Source organism: Ammospiza caudacuta, chromosome 5 (assembly GCF_027887145.1).
Source record: "Ammospiza caudacuta isolate bAmmCau1 chromosome 5, bAmmCau1.pri, whole genome shotgun sequence".
NCBI classification, from domain to species: domain Eukaryota; kingdom Metazoa; phylum Chordata; class Aves; order Passeriformes; family Passerellidae; genus Ammospiza; species Ammospiza caudacuta.
Genome location: NC_080597.1, coordinates 70484615 through 70509323, shown reverse-complemented (window position 1 = coordinate 70509323; position 24709 = coordinate 70484615). Strand labels below are relative to the sequence as shown.

Sequence of the window (24709 nt, the reverse complement as noted above, 5' to 3'; positions counted from 1 at the left end):
AACACACAGATTCACTGATTCATCTGTTTTAAAGCTGAAAGATATCAGATGGATTATCCCCCTTGAGCTGCACTGCACAGATCAGGGAATATCAATTGCTCTGCTGATTTGAAAGGTGAAAACTGCCTGTAAAATCAGCGGTTCATACAATTGCTAAAATTCTTCATTCAAATCATCGTGATATTGTTCTGTAGTTGATATCAGGCATCTTTAAAATACACTGACATACTGAATTGTTTAAAAATTATGGTAACATAGATTTCCTTTGCCACCCATTGATTGAATTTTTTTTCTTTTTCTGTTCTGTAAAGGTTGGGAGGTGGCTGGTGATCACATCCAGAGTGGGGCAGGAGGCTCTGACAATGACTATCTTATCTTGAGCCTGCACATCCCAGGATTTAAGTAAGGAATTTTTTCATCTATTTCTCAGTTATTTCTGTCTCTTATACCTCTTTCACACTATCCCAGGGATAATTTGAGTGTTACTTTCTGAAGTGAAATAATGCAATGAATAGGAGACAAGAGGAATCTTGAATTTTATTCCCATGTCCCCAGTTTGTCTATTGAGGCAGGCAAGCCTGTGGGACTTTGGTTTTTAGCAAGGACATCTTGGACTGAAGTATTTGCTTCAGTCAAAGATGCAGCCAGCTGGCTGTCTGGAAGCTGAGAAAAGATATTACCATCCTCTGTTTCTAAATTATTCCACAGTAACCAGCTAAACCTGCCATGGGGTGGATACTGGAGTCTGCCCTAAAAGTATTTTAGTGAAACCCAGGTTACTTTGCCCTGTGGCTCCAGGCAGCCTCCACAGTCTGTGCTTCCCTTGGAGCCAGTGGGGAGGTGCAGGCACTGCAGGAGAATGGGAATGCCACCACTCCTGCACACTCACACAGGATGAAATACCTGCTTAAGATGTCTTCTGTCAAAAGAGTGAGCTTAGACTCCTAGCTCAGACCAGGTGCTGAATATTGAGACCAGCATGGTGTGGAAGATGAGCCCCACCCTCCCTCTGCTGTTTTCCAGCTGAGGTAGATGCAATTACCTTGGTGTAAATCACTTGAAGTATGTAATGTGTTTTAATAATAAGGCTCCCTACCAAATATGGTCAAATTTGGGTGTTCATTATAAGGAGGGAAGTGTACAATAAAGAACTTAGACACTTAAAAAATGACCCTGCTGCACCCAATACTCAGTGCAGAGGCTCCCACCATTCTGCAAAGACAGGTTTTCTATGACAGGACTTTGATGGCTTCACTGAACAAAAAGGAATTTGAAGGATTGACTGCTGCCTGTCTGGAGAGCATTGTATAAATATTTTGTTCCTTCTATGTTAAACAGACCTCCAACATCAGTGACCGGAGCAACTGGGTCAGAACTCGGCCGGATTACTTTTATTTTTGAGACCATCTGTTCAGCAGATTGTGTACTGTACTTTATGGCAGTAAGTGAGACCTCTTTCTCCATGAGCCTGGTATTCCACAAGTCACTTTTATACCTCTGCATAGGTGTGATTAGCTGCACTTGGTTTATTGTGATTATTCATGGCATTAGTTTAATATCTGCAGTGCCCTTGCAGGAAGGATTTAATGAATGACCTAGTGAAATTCCTCCAGCACGTGAGTTGTGAACCATTCCTGGCTATCTGCTTATTCTAAAAGTAATCACTGGACACTAAGGAGCCCCTATTAAATTAATTTTTCCCCTATTAAATTGACTGATGAAATTATCAGTGTCTCTTGTGCTGTTGAGTTAGCATCTAGTAACAGAGTGACAAGTGAAGATCTGGGATGGAGAATGGGAAGAGGACAGTTTGGAAATTTAGACTTGATCCTGTCAGTGACCTGGAGGATCAGTAGAGCAGCAGAGAGATGTTTGTTTGAATGTCCATTAGCTGAGGAAGGCAAATGGATCTGCAATGGTTCCCTTGCCCCTTCCACTGAAAGGGGAAGCTGGTTATTTTTTGTATTTAGTGGCTCTTTAAAGGAACCTGCTTTTAATTTAAAGAGAATTGAGTGGAAATTAGGTGGCAATTTAGAACAGTCTAAAAATTTGTCAGTTGTGCAAAACAAAACAAGTATGTTTGCTTTATTAAATGTTAGATGATGTTGTGGAGTCCTTTTAATATGCTAATCTCTAGATCATAAAACACTGGTGCTTAGTGTAGTATGACCACACTTTGTTCCTTTTTTTAAAATTATGCCCATTTTGTAGGATGTAAATCGAAAAAATACCAATGTGGTGGAATCATGGGAAAAAAGTAAAGAAAGACAATCCTACACTCACATCATCTCCAAAAATGCTTCCTTCACATTCACCTGGGCCTTTCAGAGAATAAATGAAGGCCAAGATGTAAGTACTTCTTTATGTGTGGGGCTTTACAAAACATCATTCTTTGGACACTCTCTGCCAGAACTCCAGCCCTCTGTTGAAGCTCACAGGTTTCCCATAAGGGACGAGTGGCTCTCACCACAAAGCACAGCTGGGAGGCAGCTGTGCATAACCAATCCATGAGCAAGGACAGAGCCATGGATGAGCTGATCCCTGAATTGGTGCACAGAGGTGTGGGTGGTGTCCCCAGTGTGATGACACCAGGTGTGGTATTTGCAGGGATCCCCTTGGCAGGGAGGAATGATGAGGAGGACTCCATCTTATCAGAAGGCTAATTAATTACTTTATTATACTATATTATTTTATACTATATTACACTATGTTACATTGCATCTAAACTGAATCTGCCAAGCACTCAACTCTACACAGAACTGCACAGAATCCTGTGACTGTCAGCCAACAGTCCTGACACACACACACACACACTTGGCCCTGATAGGCCAAGGAAACAAAACACCATCACTCTGGGCAAACAATCTCCACATTGCATTCTACTTTGGCACAAGCACGGGCACAGCAAACGATAAGAATTGTGTTTTCTTTCTCTGATGTTCAGAGAATGTGAAACCCAGAAATATTCTTGGGAAAAATTGTGCATTGCTTTTCTCTGTGAAGAGAAATGTGGCGACACCCGGGGTGGTTTCCTTGGCTCTCATTCCAGAGCAGGCAGTTCATCAATGACATGGCCAAGATCTACTCCATCACGGTGACCAACGCAGTGGATGGAGTGGCCTCCTCCTGTCGGGCCTGTGCCCTGGGCTCCGAGCAGTCGGGCTCGTCCTGCGTGCCCTGCCCTCCAGGACACTACATCGAGAAGGAGAGCAGCCAGTGCAAGGAGTGTCCTGACAACACCTTCCTGTCCATCCACCAGGTGTACGGCAGGGAGGCCTGCATCCCGTGCGGGCCTGGCAGCAAGAGCACCAAGGTACCCAGCCTGGGTGTTTCTGGGAGATGGGCACACAGGGTTTGTCGAGCTGGAAGCTCTCAGGGGGCTGCTTCTAGTGCTTTCCTACAGGCATGTGCCTTGTGAGCACTGGAACATGGCTATGACCAATGTGCCCACCAAAGATGTCACTTATTGCTATATATTGGAATATTACAGATACAGCCAGACTGATGTGCTTGAACTTGTCTGGCCCTTGGTGCTGAACCAAATAGCAGCACTGTGGTGTTTTCACCCCAGAGACACTTTTGGGTAGCTGTGTGCTGCAGCTGGGCACATGGAGACAAGTCCAGGCGTGCAGCTCTGGTGGTGGCAGGATGGAGCTCTTCTCACAGAGGGGCCACTCTATCGCTGTGCGGGGGTCTCTGTACGAGTCACAAACGGGACGGGACTGCTGTGGAACGGGCCTTGAGCTGTTTTATTTTCCAGCATCAGTCTCATTACATGGTTATGACAATGGGAAGCTGCTGCTTAGGTCAAATCACAGTTCTTCTGTTTCTGAGGCCTGCATTTTGCAGCTTTCTCGAAACCCTCTGATTTTGTGCGTTCCCATACCACTCCTCAGGCTTACCTCTGGTGGAGAAGCTTTAAGGTGGTGGTGAAGGAAAGGAGTCAGTTCTGACGGAGGGTTTCGATCCAGAGCTTTATTCCTGGCCCACAGGCCTCTGAATCCAGCAGCAGCTCCAACAGAACTCTCTGAACCTCATGGTTGCTGTTCCTTTTAACCCCAGGGATAAGTGGGAGGGAAGGGGTAGGAATCTCACCAACCAGGTACAGGAGGGGAGGGACAAAGGGACAAAGGACACCTGGATGGCCCAATGCCCCCCCAGGGGTAGAGGGCATCCTTTGGATCTGCCAATCACTCAATGCCCTTCTGGAATTCCAGGATTGACAGACAGCACTCAGCAGGGTTCAGTGAGGGGAATTATCAGGGGAGGGACCCGAGGTTCTGAGGTAAATCCTGAAATCACAATGCAACAGCAATAGGACACGAATAACACAACGTGGACATGCAGCTCTCTGATGGTGAAAAGAGAACATTTAATTTCTGACTCCAACATTTATAGATTTCCAAAAGTGAGAGTGGATTGGATGGTGATGGTGCTGCCTCTCCAATGACACTGGACAAACCAGCAGTCCATCAAAATTGTCCTCCTCCATAAAAGAATGCAAACAATAAATTATTTATATGAAGTGTGTGAGAAAGTTCATTACAAGAATGTAAACATCAGAAAGCTTAGACAAACTAAAAAAAAACCAGGGAGACAGTCACTAGTCTAATTTCTGTTTGTAAATAATCAGATAAAAGTGACAACTTCAGTTCAAAAAAAGGTTCATTTCATGAAGCTGTAGTGTAGACAGTGTACAAACAGGGCAAGTATCTATGTTACTTCCACCAAAGCTATCCCAATCCCTGCTCTTTTAAACTCAGGGACTTCCCCAGCTGGATGATATTTCTGGGCCTTTAGAAACCTGTAACAAGTTCCTCTTATATGAAACTGTAAGCATAAGTAAACATTTATCATGTTCAAGGAGCTGCACTGGTGCTGGAAGAACAGCTCCAGTTTGTTTGTATTCTGCCTGTTTTCTGCTGTGTTCATATCCTGCCCTTGTTTCTTGAGCTGTTCTTGTGTTTCCTTTACAAAATGCAAGTGTAACCAAGGACATGTTTTGGTCTGTTTACAGGGATTTAAGCTGGAATATTGGGATCCTAAAAGTACCCGGAACAAAAGAAAGCAAGAAATTGCATTCTCTTGGCTAATGCAGCAGACAACAGAAAAACCAGGCTTAGGGAACATTTTAGTCCTGATATGTGATTGCAAGGGACTGGAATGGGAATGGGAATTATCCCAAGGGAAAGATGAGTTACAGGATAGGACAGAGTTCCTATTCATCCTTAACAAGGAAAGCAGTCCTGTCTGCACCCGTGCTTTAACTCTGAGGTGAATGGTTTGCTGCTGTTCCATGACTGCTTTTTAATGGATGCCTCTGCCTTGCAGGACCACTCTGCCTGCTTCAGTGATTGCCTGCTGTCCTATGTCAAGGATAACCAGAGCCTGAATTACAATTTTAGCAACCTCAGCCAGGTGGGCTCGCTGATGAGTGGACCCAGCTTCACTTCCCGCGGGACCAAGTTCTTCCACTTCTTTAACATCAGCCTGTGTGGGAATGAGGTGAGCTCAGCTGGGCCTGAGGGTTGGGAGAATAGAGCAATTTGTTGCTTGTGCTGATGCTCTGGGATGACAATGAGACAGGACAAAGACTCCCTGTCAGCTGAGTTGTCACCAATACTGTGCAAACACTTCCCTTTGGATCTCGCTTTGCAGTGCAAGAGGACTTTTGAGCAGCCAAGTGATTTTCCAGAGCAGAGATACTGTGTTATAGGCCATGAATAAAGCTCAGAAGAAAATTCCTGTCACATCCCTGCTTTTTCTTTTCTGTGCCTTTAAGTCACTTGCATCGTGACCCTGTCCTTTGTGTGCTGCCACCAAGGAGCCCAAATTAAGAGTTTGAGTCTTTCAGCTGGCAACTGCTTTCCATATGTGTCCCTCATTGCTTCACTGGAGATGCTGTATGCAGAGCCCCTGGTCACCCTGTTGTCTGCCAGTGGCCAAGATGCCCAGTGCTGACTTTGCAGCCTTGGAGAGTGGCAGAAAAATGTGTTTAGTTTGTGAGTTAAACAGGCTCTGTCTGGAGCTTGGACTGAAGCAGAGCATGTTGTCACACACATAAATTGACTTTCAGAGCAGTACCAGTGTTGTGCATTGTCCCATGAAAGACAACATGTGTAGTTAACAATAATGCTCAGCCCTGTGAAGTTCTGAAGTCTTTTTGCCGTGTATCAAAGGATTTGCATGAGTTAAGACAAATGAGTAGTCACATTTCTTTATAGCATTTTGCATACTTTTAGGCTTGTTTGTGTGTTTTACTACCTGGATTAGACCTACTGACAGCTAGATCCACAAATGTAGATATTTTTCTCTCCTCTGTGGACCTGGTCTTCACTTTCCCAAACTACTACAATGGTATTACAGTACAACCAACCACATGGTTAGGTGGTGAGTGCTTGACATTTTGTTAGGAAAACTGAGTCTGGTAATTTGTCTTTCATTGCTGCTGCTCTGATTCTAGCACTGATCTTGACATTCCACATTAAAGCAGTCTTGAAGGCTATATATCTGTTTAGGGATTTCATGTATTTGTGCTTTGAAAATATTTTATCTGGATTAAATCCCAAATAAAGAGGTATTCTACAGTATATTATTTAAAGGCAAGAAAAATAGGGTTTTCCTTTGCAATATTTTACTATGCTCTGCAAGTAAACAGTGTGCTGTCAAGATAAACAAAGAAGAGTGCTCCACAGTACAGATTTCTGATAAGTCACCTGCCAGAGGTGACATTGTATTTCTGAGTCTGTACAAGGCTTTAATGGGAGCTTTGACAATGGCACAGTTTGTTGTGGTTTGTCCCTCTTATGACTGACACATAGAGACATGAACTTGTTGTAAGGTAAAGTAATGAATCTCATCCAGTTTGCAATCAGCAAGTTTGCAATCTCTCTCTTCCCAAACTTTTTCACATCTTATCAACAACCAACAGCTTCTCCCTTTTTTCCTGATTGTCCGCAGGGGAAGAAGATGGCAATTTGCACTGACAATATCACAGATGTTACTCTGAAGGACATGGTTGCAGAATCAGAAGATTTTTCCAATTTTGTGGGAGCTTTTGTCTGTCAGTCCACCATCATCCCATCAGACAGCAAGGGCTTCCGAACAGCCCTGGCTCTGCAGTCCAACAGCCTTGCTGACAGGTTCTTAGGTACACGTTTTGTCTTCTCCTTGTGAATGCACTCTCATGTATTTAGGGCTGCAGAGTAAATCCTTCCTGGCTCAGCAGCTGCATTACTTTGAGGGAAGGGTGAAGGGGCAGCCCAGGATCAGTCTGAGGGTTCCTGAGCTGTGAAGCAGCTCTGCACAGATGCCTGCGTGTTTTGCTGATGTTTCAGTTCAGCTGATGGCTGGAGGAGAAAAGCAAGGGCTGTGCACATTTTTAGTTTTTTGTTTCTGTGTTATTCACTCTTCCTTGTGCTTGGTTGTGTGGGTCTCACAGTGCATAGCATTTCAGCACAAAAATCTGGAGAGTGTAATTAAAAAGCACTGGTTTTATTTTATGTTCTGTACCCACCTCACTCAGGGCAGGACCAATGACTGTGAGAGTCACTTTAGTCCAAGTGTTTCTGCCCGTACCAAGATCCCACTTGGGCAATTTTAGAAGAAGAAACTGATGTGGGGACATAATTAGACAAGGAACCAGGAGGCTTAGGGCAGCACGTGGCTTTGCACATCATTAAGTTTTACATTGGTCCAGATCACAAATTCCCAGAATCTGAGGCCAGATGAGACAATGAAGTCATTTGCTCTGCTCACTTATCCATTACAGGCACTGAGTGTTTGTACTTTCTCCCTGGCACTGAGCCCAGAAACTTATGTTTGACAAAAGCACATCTTTGGAAGAGCATTCAACCTGGACTTCTAAGACTGCCAGAAAGAACAACTTTGCCACAGTCACTGGTATTTTTTTCCACTGATCAAACACCATCTCTCTGTTTTTAAAGTAGGCTTGTCTCCTATTTGAATTTCCCTGACTTCAGTTTCCAGCCCTTGCTTTTTATTAGTCTTTCTCCAGATCACACCAATGTTTTCCTTCTTGAAGAAATATTTTGTGTACTGGAATTGTCACACCCTTCTGATAAATTAAGTAGACCAAGTTCTTCTACTTGTCTTGCTATCATGTATTTATTTTGACCACCTAAAGTGCTCACCTAAAGTGCACTTTTGAGGCTCTTTCTACACATTCAGTAACTTCTTATATTTTTTAAAGCACAGAATGGAATAGTATCCCAGTATTTAATTTGCTATAATGGCAATAAAAATTTTGCATTTGGAATCCCTGCATCCTTCTTTCTCTAAACTTAAGGGATTTAGTTATGGCTTCTTGGATCTGATGTAGAAGTTACAGTTTCCAAAGGAAATCTCTCTTTCTTAAGACTGGCCTTCAATTCTTGCTACACTTGTATTATATATTTTATTAATATAATATAATATAATATAACATAACATAACATAACATAACATAACATAACATAACATAACATAATATAATATAATATAATATAATATAATATAATATACTATAAACTATAGAGTTTGTTTGGGACCATCTTGCTAAGTGAACCCAGCAACCAAGTTGCTCTGAATTTTATTTTTAATCCTCTTAATCTTTGTCTCATCTACACACTTTACCAGCATGGATTATACAGTTACTTGCAGATCCCTGATGGAAATCTTGCATTTTCACACTTCAATATTGATGTCTAGAGAAGCCTGGAGACATCCCATGTTTGATGAGAATTTCCCATGGCCAGATAATTTTATAATGACTTAGCTAAATAGTTTTTAATGCAGAGTGTGCTCCTAATTGATAGTACACTGCTAACTTTTTAATTAGAACCTCATGTGGTAATTAGTGAAATACTTGATACGTTTACATAACTTTAGCAACCAAGTTCATCAGCACTCAAGGAATGAGATCAGATTTGTTCAACCAACGAGGTTCTCCCTAAATTCTTTTTGACTTTCTGTCATTGTGCATCTGTCCATGAACTGAGACCCATTTTCCATCACCATTATTGCGTCTCATTGTGAGAGACACATTGCAATTCAGGTCACCATATCTCCTCTCCATGAGTCTTTTGACAATTCACTGTCATCAAAAGCTCTGTTAAAGGTCACTCTTAGCTATGGGTTTCTAGTTCACAAACATTCATGCCAGTAAATGCCAATATTGTCTCCTGCCACCAGAGGAATGAGAGAGGGCAATTATTGTCTTGAAAAACAAGGAGATAGTCCTGACTTTTTTTCTAATACAAAGAAATGATGTCAAGCTCTTCTGGCACCTTTTTTTATCTCAGTTGCTAAATTTTAAATTGTTGGAGTTTGCCTTTCCTAACATAGCAAGGATGTGGAGCTGCTGAAGTGAGTCCAGAGGAGGCCAAAACGTGGTCAGGGGGCTGACCACCCCTCCTGGGTGACAGGCTGAGAGAACTGGGGTTGTTCAGCCTGGAGAAGGTTTCAAGGAGATTTTAGAGCATCTTCCAGTACCTAAAGGGGCTGCAAGAGAGCTGGAGAGGGATTTTTTACAAGAGCATGCAGTGACAGAAGAAGGTGGAGTGGTTCCAACTTAAAGAGAGTAGGTTTAGATTAGATATTAGGAATAAATTCCCTGTGAGGATGGTGAGACAATGGCACAGGTTGCCCAGAGAAGCTGTGGCTGCCCCATCCCTGGAAACATTCAAGAAGAGGTTGGACAGGGTTTTGAGCAACCTGGTCTGTGTAAGGTGTCCCTGCCCAGGGCAGGGTTTGCAACAAAATTATCTTTAAGGTTGTTTCCAACCCAAACCATTCTGTGAGTCTGTGATTCTATCAACTGTTTCATGAGCAAGTGGAAAGCTTCTTTTCTTCAGTCTTTTCACCAGTTTCTGACCACTACCACTTCTTGTTCTATCAATTTTTAACTCCTGGGAAGGATGCACCCCCCTTTGTACAACTCCCTCTTCTGAAATGTTGCAGTGGAGCACCAATATTTTCTGTCTTCTTTGGTTCATGGGGTTGGAAAGATCTCAAAGAACTTTGATTACTTGCATTTTCCTCCTTTTCAGCTTTTGCCCAGAATCCATGTACTTCATACACCAGCCTGTCATTTGTTCCAAAAAGTGCCATCAAGACTTCCCCATGATTCCATAATACTTCTGAGTCTTGTTATTCCATCTCTCAAAGCACTGCAAATTGCTCAGGTCATTACCTGGTTTTGATGTGTGAGGGCTGTACACTCAAGGCATATGCTCTGAGGGGTTGCATCAGATATCTTCAGCAGTCCTTTGTCAGCCTAAATTATTTAATGTTTCTCTAATATCCGGTCATTGCTTTAAATTAATATAAAAGAGTAATAAGTATTTACACAGGTGTTTGGGTTTGTTTTTTTTTTGCTCTATCTGCATGAGGAAATCGGACTGTATGAAGAACATATATATCTGCAAAATTTAGTTAGAAAAAAGTGTGTGTAATGTACAGCGGTGTCATTAAATGCTATAAAGTGAGATCCACAGCTTTCAGATTGAGAAAATATTACACATGGACCCCTCTAAAATTCATTAATAGATTGCTTTTTTTTTTTTTTTTTTAATGTCTTACATTTTAGGAGCTACTGTTGAAACAGTGCTGGAAAATATCAGCATCAAGGCAGATATATTTCCTCCCTCTCCAAGCAAAATACCAGATGTGCATTTCTTTTACAAGTGGGTAAAAACTGCTGTTTATTGCATTGTCAAATGTCTTCATTTGTTTAGAGGAAACTAAAACTGTGAGGGGGGATCTATAACCCACCTTTAACCCTTGCACTTTAAGCAATATCTGCCTGATATTGATTGACATGTTGAAGATCATCTTATGAAATCAGCAAACACTCTTTACTCAAATCTAAATAAGTCTTGATCCATAGAAAGTGATCCCAGAGCTTTGATTCATCCAGATTATTTGTGTCCTGTTGCTTTCCATGTTTTCTCATATATTACTTGGAAATGTCCACTTGTGGTTGCATATTTTCTTTCACTTTCATTTATGTTTACTTTGATGCTACAGATTAAAAGTAATTGTTTCAACACACACAGTTACTAGAATGCTTTTCCCATTCTTCACTCTTCTCCATAAAAAGAATGCCTCAGTTTGGGTAGGAAGCAGCTCAAAGATCAGCTCAGTTCAGATGTCAACATGCTGATCTTCATGTCAGCTGTGTTTCTAAGCTGGGAACTAATTGAATATAGGACTTTGGATATCAGCATTTTATGCTTATGTGAATACTTAAATTATGTGTCTGATTCTGCAAATTGAGCCCCACACCAGAGACCCTACTTTGAGCATATTATGAACTTGGCTTACAAGGTCTATCATGCTGGAATAAGATCTTTTAAATCCCCTTTAGCTGGGGGTACAAGTTGTGGGTTTCTCTGGGTCTGGATTGAAGGCACTTGAGATGGCAGTTCATGTTGGGACTCAGCTGTTTATTATTTCTTATCAGTAAAACAGTCTCACTGCTGTGAGTTGGGCAGCTTTTCATTAGAAGGCACAAAATGGCCAACAATCTCTTGTTACAAGGTCTTTTAAAGCTAAGCTATCCAACTAAGAACTGACACCAGATTGTTTTCCCTTTTAACCCAATAACTGATCCCACAGAGCCTACAATGGGGACTTTCCTGCCCAATTACAAAATGCCACCCAAACCCATGGAGAAGAAGGAAGAAGGAGCACGAAGAAGAAACCCAGGATGGCACCCTGTGCCCTCCATCTTGCTTCCATCCACAGCATACTAAACATCCCAAAACCTCAATTTCTCACCAAGTGATACACCTACACTGCTCTCTATAATCTATTGCACACTTTTGTGGATTCCAGTCTATCTTGAAGTCTGGGAAACTTTCTCCCTGAATGAGGGTCAAAGTCAGTGCTGCCCTGGAGGTCTGGGCACCCCAGAGCAGACAGAGGAATATTCCCAGTGCTCTGGGTTTCCATACAGGACAGTTTGTTTCTCAGGTTGCTAGGCTGGGAGTGAGCCCTCAGAGCCTCTCCAGCAGAGTAACACAACAACCACAGCACCTGTGACTCTCCTTTTCAATAATTTTGTTCTGATGTGGCAAAGTTCACTCCTTGATGCAGCAGATTTAGAAAACCAGAGCAGTTCCCTGAGTAGCATCTCAGAGCACTTTGAGATTTAAATGAATTGGAGAGGCCTACCCTGATTCTGTTGCTCTTTTTTTTGTTTGTTTGTTTGTGTGTTTTACACCTGGCAAAGTCAAAACCATTGTGGTAAAGGGTATTTTGCTAGTATTACAGCTGCATGAGTGTTTACAGACCTCTGAAACAGTAATTTCCATTTAATGTAGTGGAAATATGTTCCTTTTCTCCTCTTGTTTGACATTAGGTCTTCAACAGTGACAACCTCCTGTGAAAATGGCCGAGAAACTGTTGTGACAATGAGATGCAACCCCCACAAACCAGACCAAGGAGAGCTTTCTGTGCCCAGGTATTTCAGTCTTTGCATCCTACTAGTACCAAAAAGCCTTTGCTCCTCAGGTAATCCTTACAAAACTCATTAGTAATTTTATACTACAATAGCAATGAGGAGAGAGCTCTGTCCCTCATCAGTCACTTGTTCTCCTAGGTGTCCATCAGCTTCCAGCAGACCAACTGATCTGTGTTTAGGCTGTGTGGCAGGTTGTTCTGAGCTTAAATGCAAAAGAAAATGCAGTGATGTTTGCTTGTTTTCACTTCTCCTTTATTTCAGTTCCTTATTTTAATCTTCAGCCTCCTGATTAAACTGCCTAGTTGAGGCTTTGAGAGGTAGTTTTTCTTCCTTGAGCTACAGCAGTAGCTAGTTAAAATTATCTTTTTGGACAAAGGCAATCTGCTCTAGGAATTTTGAAATCTGCTATTGCAATGCTTGTGTGAGCTCTGTCTATTTTATGTTTGGGATATATTTATTTATGTGCTTCATTGCTGCATCCTGGCTGCCTGGTACCAGTTGTGTTTAATTTGCCTGGTGTTTTTTTCCTTCATTCTGATTTGAGGTACTTTAAAAAGCTTCTTTCTTCCAAAATCCTGTTTATGCCCGCATAAGCATAACTTAAGGCATAAGCATGATTGAAAAACTGCAGAGAAAAAAAACAACAGTAAAATACTAAATTCTATTAATTTTTAGCAACACACTGTGATTTTTCAGAAGCTTCCTTCAACTCTGATAACTCTCCTCTTTGGTTATCAAGGCCTATTTTAGTCTGTCTGGATGTTACTATAAATCTGCTGATAGCTCTCACTCATCCTCCTTCCCAAAAGTGAGCAGTGTGAGAGGAGTGGGATCCTTTGGTCCCTGTCCCCTCGTGGCACACAAACTGTGCTTGCCTGGAAGAAGGCAGAGTAGAGTTTACCTCACAGGTGATGGATGAATGATTGGGATTTGAGCACCTTTGGAGATGCTTACCCCAGTTTCTGAGGGACCTGTCCTACTACAAATTCTGCTGGGCAGTGATCCACTATCAGCTTCTGCATGAAAATTCTTCAGTTGTTCTTCCAGTGCCACAGGAAAAACATGATGGGAACTGTGATAAAGCACCAGCAGTGAGGGAGGAACAGCCTCCCTTGCTTTTGAAAGTGTGAGGGTAGAAATGGTACATAGCTGACATGTGTACCTTATCTCAGTTCATGTTGGCTTTTCCTTTCCTATCCCCCTTTGATTAGCTCAGCAGTCAGCTGCTTTCACACAGGGAGGTATCAGGAATATGTCAAATAATGTAACTCCTTGATCCTCCAGGCTTGGTGTTTAGTATCACATGAATGTGCAGTACAAGATGAAAGCAGTTGAGAAGAAAGGTCTGTCAGTGCTCTTGCCATGTAGGTTGGAAAAATGCTCCATAATTCACAGAGGAATGTACCTGTTGTCAGGTATTCAAATCTGGGTAAGCCAAAATGGGCTTTTAGGGCTGGGGATTTTTCAGTGCTTCAGATCAGGATACCAGGTTTCCAGATAATATAAAATAATACAACTTTAAATAAATTTTTTTCTGCATGAATATATTTCATATTTATATCACCAAAATTCTTGCATGGCCTTTGGCCATTGCTGCTGTTAGGCCTGATGTGATTGTCAGTAAAAAAATCTACGTGACTGTCCTGCCACTGCCAGTGCAACTTCCTTCTGCAGGCTGAATACAAAATAGGCCATTAGTTTTTCTTGGAGTAAGAGAAGCTGTTATCTCTTCATTAATGGGTGAACATCCTTCTAGTAATTAACCATGACAGGACAAGTCCATTCCATATGGACTAAATCACCCTGACATCATTAGAACAATGGCAGGAACCAGATAGCAGCAGTCAGGTGGAACAGCCACACTGTGCAGGAGAACAGTGATGCTCCATCAGTGTATGCTAGTGTAGTAACACAACACCTCTTCTCTCTTTCTCTTTCTCTTTCTCTTTCTCTTTCTCTTTCTCTTTCTCTTTCTCTTTCTCTTTCTCTTTCTCTTTCTCTTTCTCTTTCTCTTTCTCTTTCCCTTTCCCTCTCCCTCTCCCTCTCCCTCTCCCTCTCCCTCTCCCTCTCCACACTCCTTTTAGATCTTTGAAAGCTCAACACCTGTTTTCACTTGAAAAAGCACTCTAAAAACCAGGAAAAATTCTCCCCCCAGATTCTTCCATCTGCTAACTCGATTGATGTTTACCCATTTCTCACACTTCCCATTCCTAATCTTCAGCAGCAGAAGGTGGATGAGGATGCAAACCCCAGAGTGTTTCTTTCCTGACTGATAACTGAGCTCTGCTCTCCTCGTAGCTCCTGCCCTGCAGGCACCTGTGATGGATGCACTTTCTACTTCCTCTGGGAAAGTGCAGAAGCTTGTCCTCTCTGCACAGAGCAAGACTACCATGAGATTGAGGGAGCCTGCAAAAAAGGATTTCAGGTACAGCACCCATGTCTCAAAGTCAGATGGGCTCATTTGGATATAACTTGGACTCTTGTTGAGATTTGGTGTGCAAATTAATGTGTGAGTGGGTTGGAAGGCTCTGAGCTGGCTGGGATGCAAGCTGAGGGAGGAGCTGTGTTGAGACTCAGGAATGTTTGTGTCAATGTCAGTGTGGTTCCTGCAAGAGAGCTGGTGTGTGCTGCCAGCTGTGTGAGTAAGGATGTGAACTCTCAATGCCTTCAGATTTGCAGGACAGTTATTTCTGAAGGATGGAGTGCCCTAAAGACTTCAGTTGTTTCGTAGCCATAAGCCTCGGGGCAGGCTAGGAAAGGTTTCCAAATGTCAATTTATAAATTCATCCTACTTGCTTGCAATGTTTTTGCTGCTGCCTTCTCTAGTCAAATATTAGGAAGTTCTTCCACAAGTTCAAACTCTGCTGTTGATCAACAGCTCCTGTGCAGGCACAACTTATTCCCAATAGCTGTCCAGCCCATATTGTGCCACATGGAGACCTATACAGGGGAGGAAATCCTTTTGCCATGCCTGAACCTGCAGGCCCAAGCAAGGAGAGGACTGATTATACAATATAACTGAAAACCTAAAGGGTGTGTTTTGGTTTGCTTTCACTAAATGTTATCTGACCTTTCTACCTGAGAACAGCTTGTTTTCTGTAAGTCTAAACAGTTCTCTCTTTTCCTACAAGCAGCTCACTTTTTGGTGTTTTCTGTTTGAAAGGAAACCTTATATGTGTGGAACGAGCCAAAGCATTGCATTAAAGGAGTTTCCTTGCCAGAAAAAAGGACCAGCACTTGTGAAACAGTGGATTTTTGGCTTAAAGTTGGAGCTGGTGTTGGTGCTTTCACAGCTGTTCTGCTCATAGCCTTGACTTGTTACTTTTGGAAGAAGAACCAGAAGTAAGTACTGCAAATTGTATTGCATTTAAAAGTTAGCTAAAAGCTTGATGGAGTGACATTTCCTTCATCTGACTTTATGACACTCTTGATAAGCAGTACCTTGTGGGATCAATCCATTCACACACCAAGTTGATTTTCTTCTGTCATGGTGGCTATAAAAAATTTCAGTGAGGAAAGTATAGAACATCCACGGTAATTTGCAATGGCATAATTTCCAAATGTTTTTTTAACCCTTGAGAGTTTTAAGTTGACTTTAGTTTCTGAAACAACGTGGCTTTCTCAAGATCTGAAGACCAAAAGAGTATCTTTAGTCTAATTAGTCCTTTCAGCTTGGTAAAAAATTAGGTTCTTGACCATATTGTTCAGTTCTGTTTTGGTTGTTACTCCAACCAGCACTTCTTCATGCAGGAAGTCCTCTTGACCTCCCCTTGGTCTGGTGGGAAAATATGGTTCTTTTATAAGGATAGAGGACTAATTGGAAAGCAAGAGCTCAGTGTATTGTTAGTACTATTTTGGTTACATATTTTTAATGATTGAAAAGTATCTAATTTCCACTGCCTCAGAAGTAACTATGTGGGAGGACTGCAGACAATCTAAATTACAAAACCCCTGAGTATGGGACATTTGAGAAAAAAAAATCTATTCCTGTGTGGCTTTATATCTTCAGGCTGGAGTATAAATATTCCAAATTAGTGATGACAACGAACTCAAAAGAGTGTGAACTGCCAGCTGCTGACAGCTGTGCTATAATGGAAGGAGAAGATAATGAAGAAGAAATTGTGTATTCAAATAAGCAGTCACTGCTGGGGAAGCTCAAATCCTTGGCAACAAAGGTGAGTAGTAATTACCAATATTAATACAAAAATAATTATTACCTTTTTTTATTACTGGATATGATGAGTCTTTGATGCTAATTTCACAGCAGTGCAGCCTCCCACGCACACCTCATCCAGTCCATAGTGATCTGCTGAAATCCACAGTCTGGATAAAATTAGGAAATGTTGTAGGGTTTTTGGGTAAATGCTCCTTCCTCCACAGAGATTTCAGTAGCATTTTTTAATTGCATGGATGACACCAGAAAAAAACAGGTAATGGCAGAGAGAACTTTTTTGCCTGGAATCCTCCCAGGCACATCCATTGCTGAGGCAAACACAGCTATTAGGGATACAAAAAATTAACACTGGCAGCACAGCCACCAGCCACTGCTTGCAGCTCACCTGGGCTGGCTTCATGGCTGGCTGGAGAGCCATAATTTTGAGTAGGATTCAGTTGAAGATAAGTCATCTTCATCCTGTTGCCCAACACAGCAGCCTCCTCCATTTCAGTGGGAAGCAGCGCCAAAAGAAGCATTTTTTCTGCAGTAGATGTGATGTGGATTGTTGCATGTCTGAATTGACGGCACCAAACTCTTTGGTGTCCTTCGAGCATTTCTGAGAGGAGCCACAGAGGACCATCATGGTAGATCCCAAAAGCCCTGTGCTGTGGAAAGGGTAGTGTTGTCTTTAAGGGATTCCAGTGAGGACATCTGTTATGATCAGAATAAAGGCAAATGACATTTTCCCTTGCAGTTTTGTTGAAGTCAATTTCTTGGAAAGTCTCTTAAAATACCATGATAAAAATTAATTTTAAAACATTGTACTCCAGTTTATTGTCCAAATAGTATCTCAGAATATTGAATTTTGAGATTTTTTTCCTTGTATCCCTTTTTGTTTCCTTCTGTGATTGGCTGCAAAATAATTAAAACTTGTGTGGTGCCTTTCTTTTCCCTTATTATTCTTTTCTATTCATTTTTTTACTTTTTTTTTGTTTGACTGGTGTCCTCTTGCCACACTACCTGCTCCTCAGATATCCCTCCTAGGAGAAGTTACCATTGCACAGATAATGTGCAGAAACTTTCCCTTGAACCCAGCCTGACTATTTGTCCTGCAAAATCAATATTTTTCCTTGTGGAAGGGGGCAGAAATTCAATATTAATTCTTAATTCAATATTAAGAATATTGAAGATGTAAATAAAATCAAATCACATAAAGTTTTCTGGTGATGTTGCTAAAATAGAATTAAGCTTTAGTACTTCAGTATTCAGACAGCTTGAATGCCTTGTTGGAGTTTTTTAATGTTCCTGTATCCACTGTAGCAGGCCTCCTGAGTGTTCTCTCCATTTTCAACAAGCTTGTCAGGTATTTCTAAGTTTGTTCCTTTTTTTACTGCTAGATAACAATAGCTGGTAAATTCAACTTCCAGTACCTCATTAGCTTTCTCAGCTCTGTGTCCTGTAGCCCCATAGATAACTCAAATTTAATATATATTTATAAGAAACCAAATGTTATAGGCATTGCTTTTCATTTATGCAAAAGATGAAGAAATTAATGTCCTGCTAAATATGCATGTAAAATACAGAAAAAAAAAAATAAATGGAGGAAAACAGGGGAGAAAAAGGAGAAATGTATAATGACAGAGAAAGAGAATCTGCAGTGTCCTAACTATATGTTCAAGCCTCAGGCTATGGCATTTCTGCCAGCGTGTCACAAAGATATCAGTGGGTTCAAGTACCCAAGGGATTGAGGGCTGGGCCTGTAATATAGAAAGGGATGACTTATTTTTAATGGGAAGATATAAGCCAAATAATTACAAACCTGTTTCAGATTGGGGGCTGTTCTTGTTGGGTCTGTTGTCTCCAGCATGACAATACCAGGCTGTTCAGAACAGATATTTTTCACTGGACTAGCATAGGACAATTTCTCCCCTTCTTTCTCAAGTCTGCACTAGACTGTCCTGATCTGTGTGAGAGGGCTTTAAAAATCAGATTATGAAGGTAATTCAGGACATTTTTGCAGACTATTTCCGTGTGTAAGTCCACATTTCTTGCTCACCCTGATGCCTGCTGGCCAAATGAAAACAGAGAGAAAACTCAACTCTCCAGCCCTGATTTTTAAGACGGAAACTGATGTTTTGTCTTGTGGGTCTCCCAGAGGAGTTGTTGAGATTGGAATCCAGGACCAAGGCAGTGGTGTTCACACTCACATGCTGTGCTTCAAGCATTTTATATTTTGCAGAAAACACACTGATAAGTAATAATAACCATAGAGATGATTACCTTGCAATTCCCCAGCTCAGACTACCTGTCCTATTCTCTGAATATGAAATGACTTTCCCTGCACCCTCTAAAATAAGTGCCATGAACAATAGCTATAGCATAATTTTATTGTTTTTTGCAATTTTTTTACAGAATTAGTAATGTTATTAAATATTAAAGGATCAAACTGTGCACTTAATTACCATAGTAAAAATAAAGTGAAGTTTTTGGCAAAGGATATTGAGAGCAGAAATGATTGTGCTGACTGCTGGAGAGATTTTGAAGAAATCCAGTTGATGGGAACCTGTCTTTCCATTGCAGGAAAAGGAAGATAATTTTGAATCTGTTCAGCTGAAATCTTCAAGATCCCAGAATATATGAAGAATTAATGCTGCCTTCAAAGGAACAAACCTAATTTCTATTTTTACAGGACTATATTTTAAACATATTCTGGCACACATTATAGTGGTGATCTTGGTGAGAAATGCTTGGCCTTTTAAGAGGAAAGAAGACAGGAAGCAAACCAGAAAAATGGATTGCCTTACCATGTGATTGAGTACCTTGCCAAAAAAAGAAAGCAGATTCTTGGATTCCTTACTGGGAATGAAATTCAACTCAGGAAGAGATATACATACTGCAAATAACATGAATTTTTTGCATTCACCTGGGCAACACTCAGTCATGCCATATGATTTATAGGTACCTTTCATTTCCTTCTCATTCTTGTGCATATTCCTAAGAAATTATTTTCAGAGAGGCCTGCAACCTCCTGCTAAGGTTGTGTGTTGTTGTTCACTGGCACAACTGTGAGTCTTTCTTGAAATCAAAATTGTGAATGGTACTCGGAATGAGCCTCGGGTGAGTTTTGAACTTTGGAAAATACTTTTGATTTTAATGCTTTGAAGGTCTGGATGGTCTGTGTTAACCTCTAATGTAAAAAGGAATTTTGTTGCACCTGCAAATTGAACCCATTCTGGTGCCCAAGTCATGGCCATCAAGGTTGGAGTAAAACCTAGTGCTATTAAATTTAAACTTGGTAACAGCTGTTGTGTGAGTTGTAGGTCTGGGCCCCTGAGTTTGTAGGCAGTAGCAGGTTCAAACTCTTCACAGAGATGTAAAGTGGTACCTACAGTGCAAGTGGCACTTGTCCCTCTCTGTGGAAGCTTGTCCTTTCAAGAGAAGTCTTTGGCAGATTCAGTGTTCTCCCTTGGGCTGGGTAAATGTCACTTTTCCCAGGGCTAGGAACCAGCAAAACCTGAATTCTAGAGGTACAGTAAAAATCTCAACTTTTGGGAATGAAGGATCAGCTCTGTCAGTTGAGAGGCTTGTTAGAAATACCCAGCCTCCTTTAGTCCTGAGCTCATGTGAGGAATGGGTAGGGATGGAAAGATAGAGGGATGGATGGATATGGATGGAGGGATGGATGATGGATGGATGGACGAGGAATGGTTAGACGTGTGGATGGATGATGGAGGAATGGATGGATGGATGATGGAGGAATGGATGGATGGATGGATGGATGGATGGATGGATGGATGGATGGATGGATGTCCAGCAGAGCTGAGCATGGGTTATGTACTTGCACAGCATCTGAATGCATCCTGTGGCAGTGCAAGTAGCAGCTCTGGAGGAAAGGCACAAAATGGTGCCTTGGAAACTGGAGGCTGGGTGATTTTATTTCCATAAAATCAGCCACGTTATAAGCATGTGATCTTCATAATATCCACAGTAATAATTTCCTGAAATTCCCTCTGAGGTCGAACTCAAAGGAATCTGAAACTTGGGCAAAAAATATTTGAGTAAAATTATGCAAGACTTGTACAGAGCCAGAGAAAATGAGTCACAATTCTTGTATTGACCTCTGGTCAGACTCATATTTCCATTACAGCAAATTTATGGGAATTGTGGAATGCATCAAAATCAGAAAAGAGACATGGGCAGAAATGGTCTTTTTACTATAAGGAATATTGATTTTTTTGATTTTATATGACTGAGCTAGGTCTATCAATAAAAGAGGGTCCACTTTTAAGTAAAATTTAAATGCAACTGAATTTTCTGCACTCTAAATATTTTATTATACTCTAGATGTGAACAAAAATTTTATGAAGTTTAGGTTTTTTTTCAATAGGGAAAATTCAGCTCTGTTATTTTATAGTTCCAATCAAAGAACACACACTTTACTTTTTTGATGGGAGATCCTTCAGGCATCTTAACTGAAGTGGTGTACATTTTCTGTTGGTCTTGAAAAGGCACTTCACTTTCCCAACAAAGATTTTTATGGGGTAATGTTGAATGTACACTAAATACACATTCCTTTTTGTATATTTTGTACCATTGCACACTTATTATTGTACATTGTATTTGTTGTCATGATGTCATTTATATATGGTTGTCAAAGATGATATGCTCACAGAGTAAATGGTTATGGCTTTGGGGTTTCACGTCTTGAATCTTTTATGATGAGGGGTTTTATGTTGTTGATTTTTATTCAACTAGTGTGTTGTAGCATCAAAGATATATATCTGATGGACATTCATAAAATAAAATAAAAATATATTTGAAATTTTGGACTTGAGATGTTTGGTGGCCCTGCAGCCTTCCCTGAACATTGCTGGTCTTCAATAATGAGTAGAGCTTTTCACTGTCATCAAGTTGCATTTGTCTATATCTCCTTTAATTTTTCCCCTTCTCTCTCCGTATGTTTTCTCAGCCATAATTACACTTCATTCTCCAGAACACCATTTCTTTTCTTATTGCTGGACCCAGATCCCTATAATACAGAAACAACTTATTTTAAAAAATATATTTAATTTGAATTAATACTGCACAGGTTTCATTGGGTTCCCGTCACTTTCCATTAGGTTTCCCAAATAAAATGGAGTGGAATTTCGTTAAAAGCTGTGACAGATTTTGCTGTATGACTCTTCTCAGCTCTGCTTCCAAAAATTTTATCATGATGTTGTGGAATATTCTCCAAGGCATTCTAATGGTGTATATGGTGCAGTGCTAACATAGTGGGAAAGAAACCAATGCTGTAGACTTTATTTACCAAAAAAAAAAAAAAAAAAAAAGTGCATTTTCCAAGAATTAGGCAAAGAAAAACTGAAATATTTGAGGAGACTTATACTATACATTCTGTTAAAGATGAAGAAGAGAGGGGAAGTTTCCACTTTCCCATAAGAGGGGGATGCAACAAAGATTCCTCTATTGCTGCCCATTGAAATCACAAGACTTATTTTCCCTTCCCGAATCCAAACAGATAGGCTTAGAAACACTCTGGAAAAAAGATAGGATCAAATGAAATGCAATTAAAAAAAACAGAAAAAAGAGAAAACCGGGACTTTTAGTGTCTTCAGAAAAATGGTCTGTGAGGAAATGAGCTGCGTTACAAAGGAGCAAAACATGCAAAAACTAAGCTCAGAGATGTTGCAAAAGGAAGGGAAAAGTAAAGAAGGAAGGCCATACTTGCAAGGGAAGATAACAGGGACATGGCATGGATACTTAAAAAAAAATAAAATTTTCCCTAAGGTCAAAACATAAGCTGTGAGAAAAGGAGCTCCATCGCAAAGGACCAAAACATGCAAAAACTAAGCTCACAGACGTTGTAAAAGCAAGGGAAAAAGTCAAGGAGGAAGACAAAACTTGGAGGGAAAGATAACAGGGACATGGCAGGCATACTTAAAAAGAAGAAAACACAAGCAAATAATCTTTCCCTAAGTCAAAGCCATCAAATAGGATCAAATGAAATGCAATTGAAAAAACACCCCAAAAAACCTCAGAAAATTGGGACTTTTAGTGTCTACAAAAAAGAGGCTGTGAGGAAATGAGCTGCATTGCAAAGGAACAAAACCTGCAAAAACTAAGCTCAGAGATGTTGCAAAAGCAGAGGAAAAGTCAAGAAGGAAGACAACACTTGGAAGGGAAGATACCAGGGAAATGGCATGGATTCTTTAAAAAAAAAATTTCCCTAAGTCATAAAGATAACGTTTGAGAAAATGAGCTACATTCCAAAGCACCAAAACATGCTAAACTAAGCTCACAGCTGTTGCAAAAGAAGGGAAAAAGTCAAGGAGGAATACAATACTTGGAGGGGAAGATACCAGGGACATGCCATGGATACCATAAAAAATACAAAAAAAATTTTCCTAAGCTGTATACATAACTTTTGAGACAAGAGCTACATTGCAAATGACCAAAACATACAAAAAGCAAGCTCACAGATGTTGCAAAAGCAAGGGAAAAAGTCAGGGAGGAAGACACAACTTAGAGGGGAAGATATGAGTGATGTGGCATGGGTACTTTAAAAAAAAAAACATTTTTCCATGTCACATCCATCAAAAAGCAGGCCATATGCCATCAGGTGCAGGCACATGCAGCAAGCTTGCCAAAATTGATCCCCGCAGAAGGCCAAAAGAGAAAAGAAGGACTTCCAAACATGCTGGAATGGAGATACCATCAAAGAAATTGCAATTGGAGGAGAAAAAAAAAAAAGTGGAAATTTGGGACATTTAGTGACTTTAAGAAAATGGACCGGGATTGTATCAGGAGCAGTGGAAAGGACCAAAAGATGCAACAACTAAGCTTGCAGATGTTGCAAAAGCAGAAAAAAAAGGCCAAGGAGGAACCCACAACTTGGAGAGGGAGATATGAAGTACATGGCATGGATAGTGTAATAACAAAAAAAAAGAGAGAAAAAAATCTCTCCCAAAGTCAAAGGCATCGAATGGCATGACATGCCATCAAGTGCAGGGACATGCACCAAAGATTCCTCTATTGGTGCCCATTGAAATCGCAAGATTCCTTTTCCCTTACCAAAAGGAAATGAAATTTCCTTTCGGGAAGGGAAAAGGAATCTTGCGAACTGCAAAAGAAAGGCTTACAAACACTCAGGAAAGGAGATAGGATCAAATGAAATGCAATTGAAAAAACCCAGAAAATCGGCAATTTTAGTGTCTTCAAAAAATGGTCTGTGAGTTATTGAGCTGCATTGCAAAGGACCAAAACATGGCAAAACTAAGCCCACAGATGTTGCAAAAGCAAGGGAAAAAGTCAGGGAGGAAGACACAGCTTAGAGGGGAAGATATGAGTGATGTGGCATGGGTACTTTAAAAAAAAAACAACTTTTTCCATGTCACATCCATCAAAAAGCAGACCATATGTCATCAGGTGCAGGCACATGCAGCACGCTTGCCAAAACTGATCCCCGCAGAAGGCCAAAACAGAAAAGAAGGACTTCCAAACATGCTGGAATGGACATACCATCAAAGAAATTGCAATTGGAGGAGAAAAAAAAAAAAGTGGAAATTTGGGACATTTAGTGACTTTAAGAAAATGGACCGGGATTGTATCAGGAGCAGTGGAAAGGACCAAAAGATGCAACAACTAAGCTTGCAGATGTTGCAAAAGCAGAAAAAAAAGGCCAAGGAGGAACCCACAACTTGGAGAGGGAGATATGAAGGACATGGCATGGATAGTGTAATAACAAAAAAGAAGAGAGAAAAAAAATCTCTCCCAAAGTCAAAGGCATCGAATGGCATGACATGCCATCAAGTGCAGGGACATGCACCAAAGATTCCTCTATTGGTGCCCATTGAAATCGCAAGATTCCTTTTCCCTTACCAAAAGGAAATTTCATTTCCTTTCAGGAAGGGAAAAGGAATCTTGCGAACTGCAAAAGAAAGGCTTACAAACACTCAGGAAAGGAGATAGGATCAAATGAAATGCAATTGAAAAAACCCAGAAAATCGGCAATTTTAGTGTCTTCAAAAAATGGTCTGTGAGTTAGTGAGCTGCATTGCAAAGGACCAAAACATGGCAAAACTAAGGCC

The 24709-nt window shown here is 40.8% G+C and overlaps 1 protein-coding gene across 1 annotated transcript in view; it reads left to right on the top strand.

The window, feature by feature from the left end:
* Window positions 1-21419, top strand: part of ELAPOR2 (endosome-lysosome associated apoptosis and autophagy regulator family member 2) — a 101699-nt gene extending 80280 nt beyond the window's left edge. The window contains exons 11-22 of the mRNA XM_058804875.1: window positions 312-402; window positions 1339-1441; window positions 2212-2349; window positions 3050-3313; window positions 5332-5505; window positions 6961-7150; window positions 10589-10685; window positions 12365-12466; window positions 14765-14891; window positions 15630-15808; window positions 16476-16641; window positions 19203-21419. Of these exons, the coding sequence (XP_058660858.1) occupies window positions 312-402; window positions 1339-1441; window positions 2212-2349; window positions 3050-3313; window positions 5332-5505; window positions 6961-7150; window positions 10589-10685; window positions 12365-12466; window positions 14765-14891; window positions 15630-15808; window positions 16476-16641; window positions 19203-19262 (1691 nt within the window). The 3' untranslated portion in view covers window positions 19263-21419. The remainder of the gene's footprint in view (window positions 1-311; window positions 403-1338; window positions 1442-2211; window positions 2350-3049; window positions 3314-5331; window positions 5506-6960; window positions 7151-10588; window positions 10686-12364; window positions 12467-14764; window positions 14892-15629; window positions 15809-16475; window positions 16642-19202) is intronic.
* Window positions 21420-24709: the final 3290 nt, after the last annotated feature.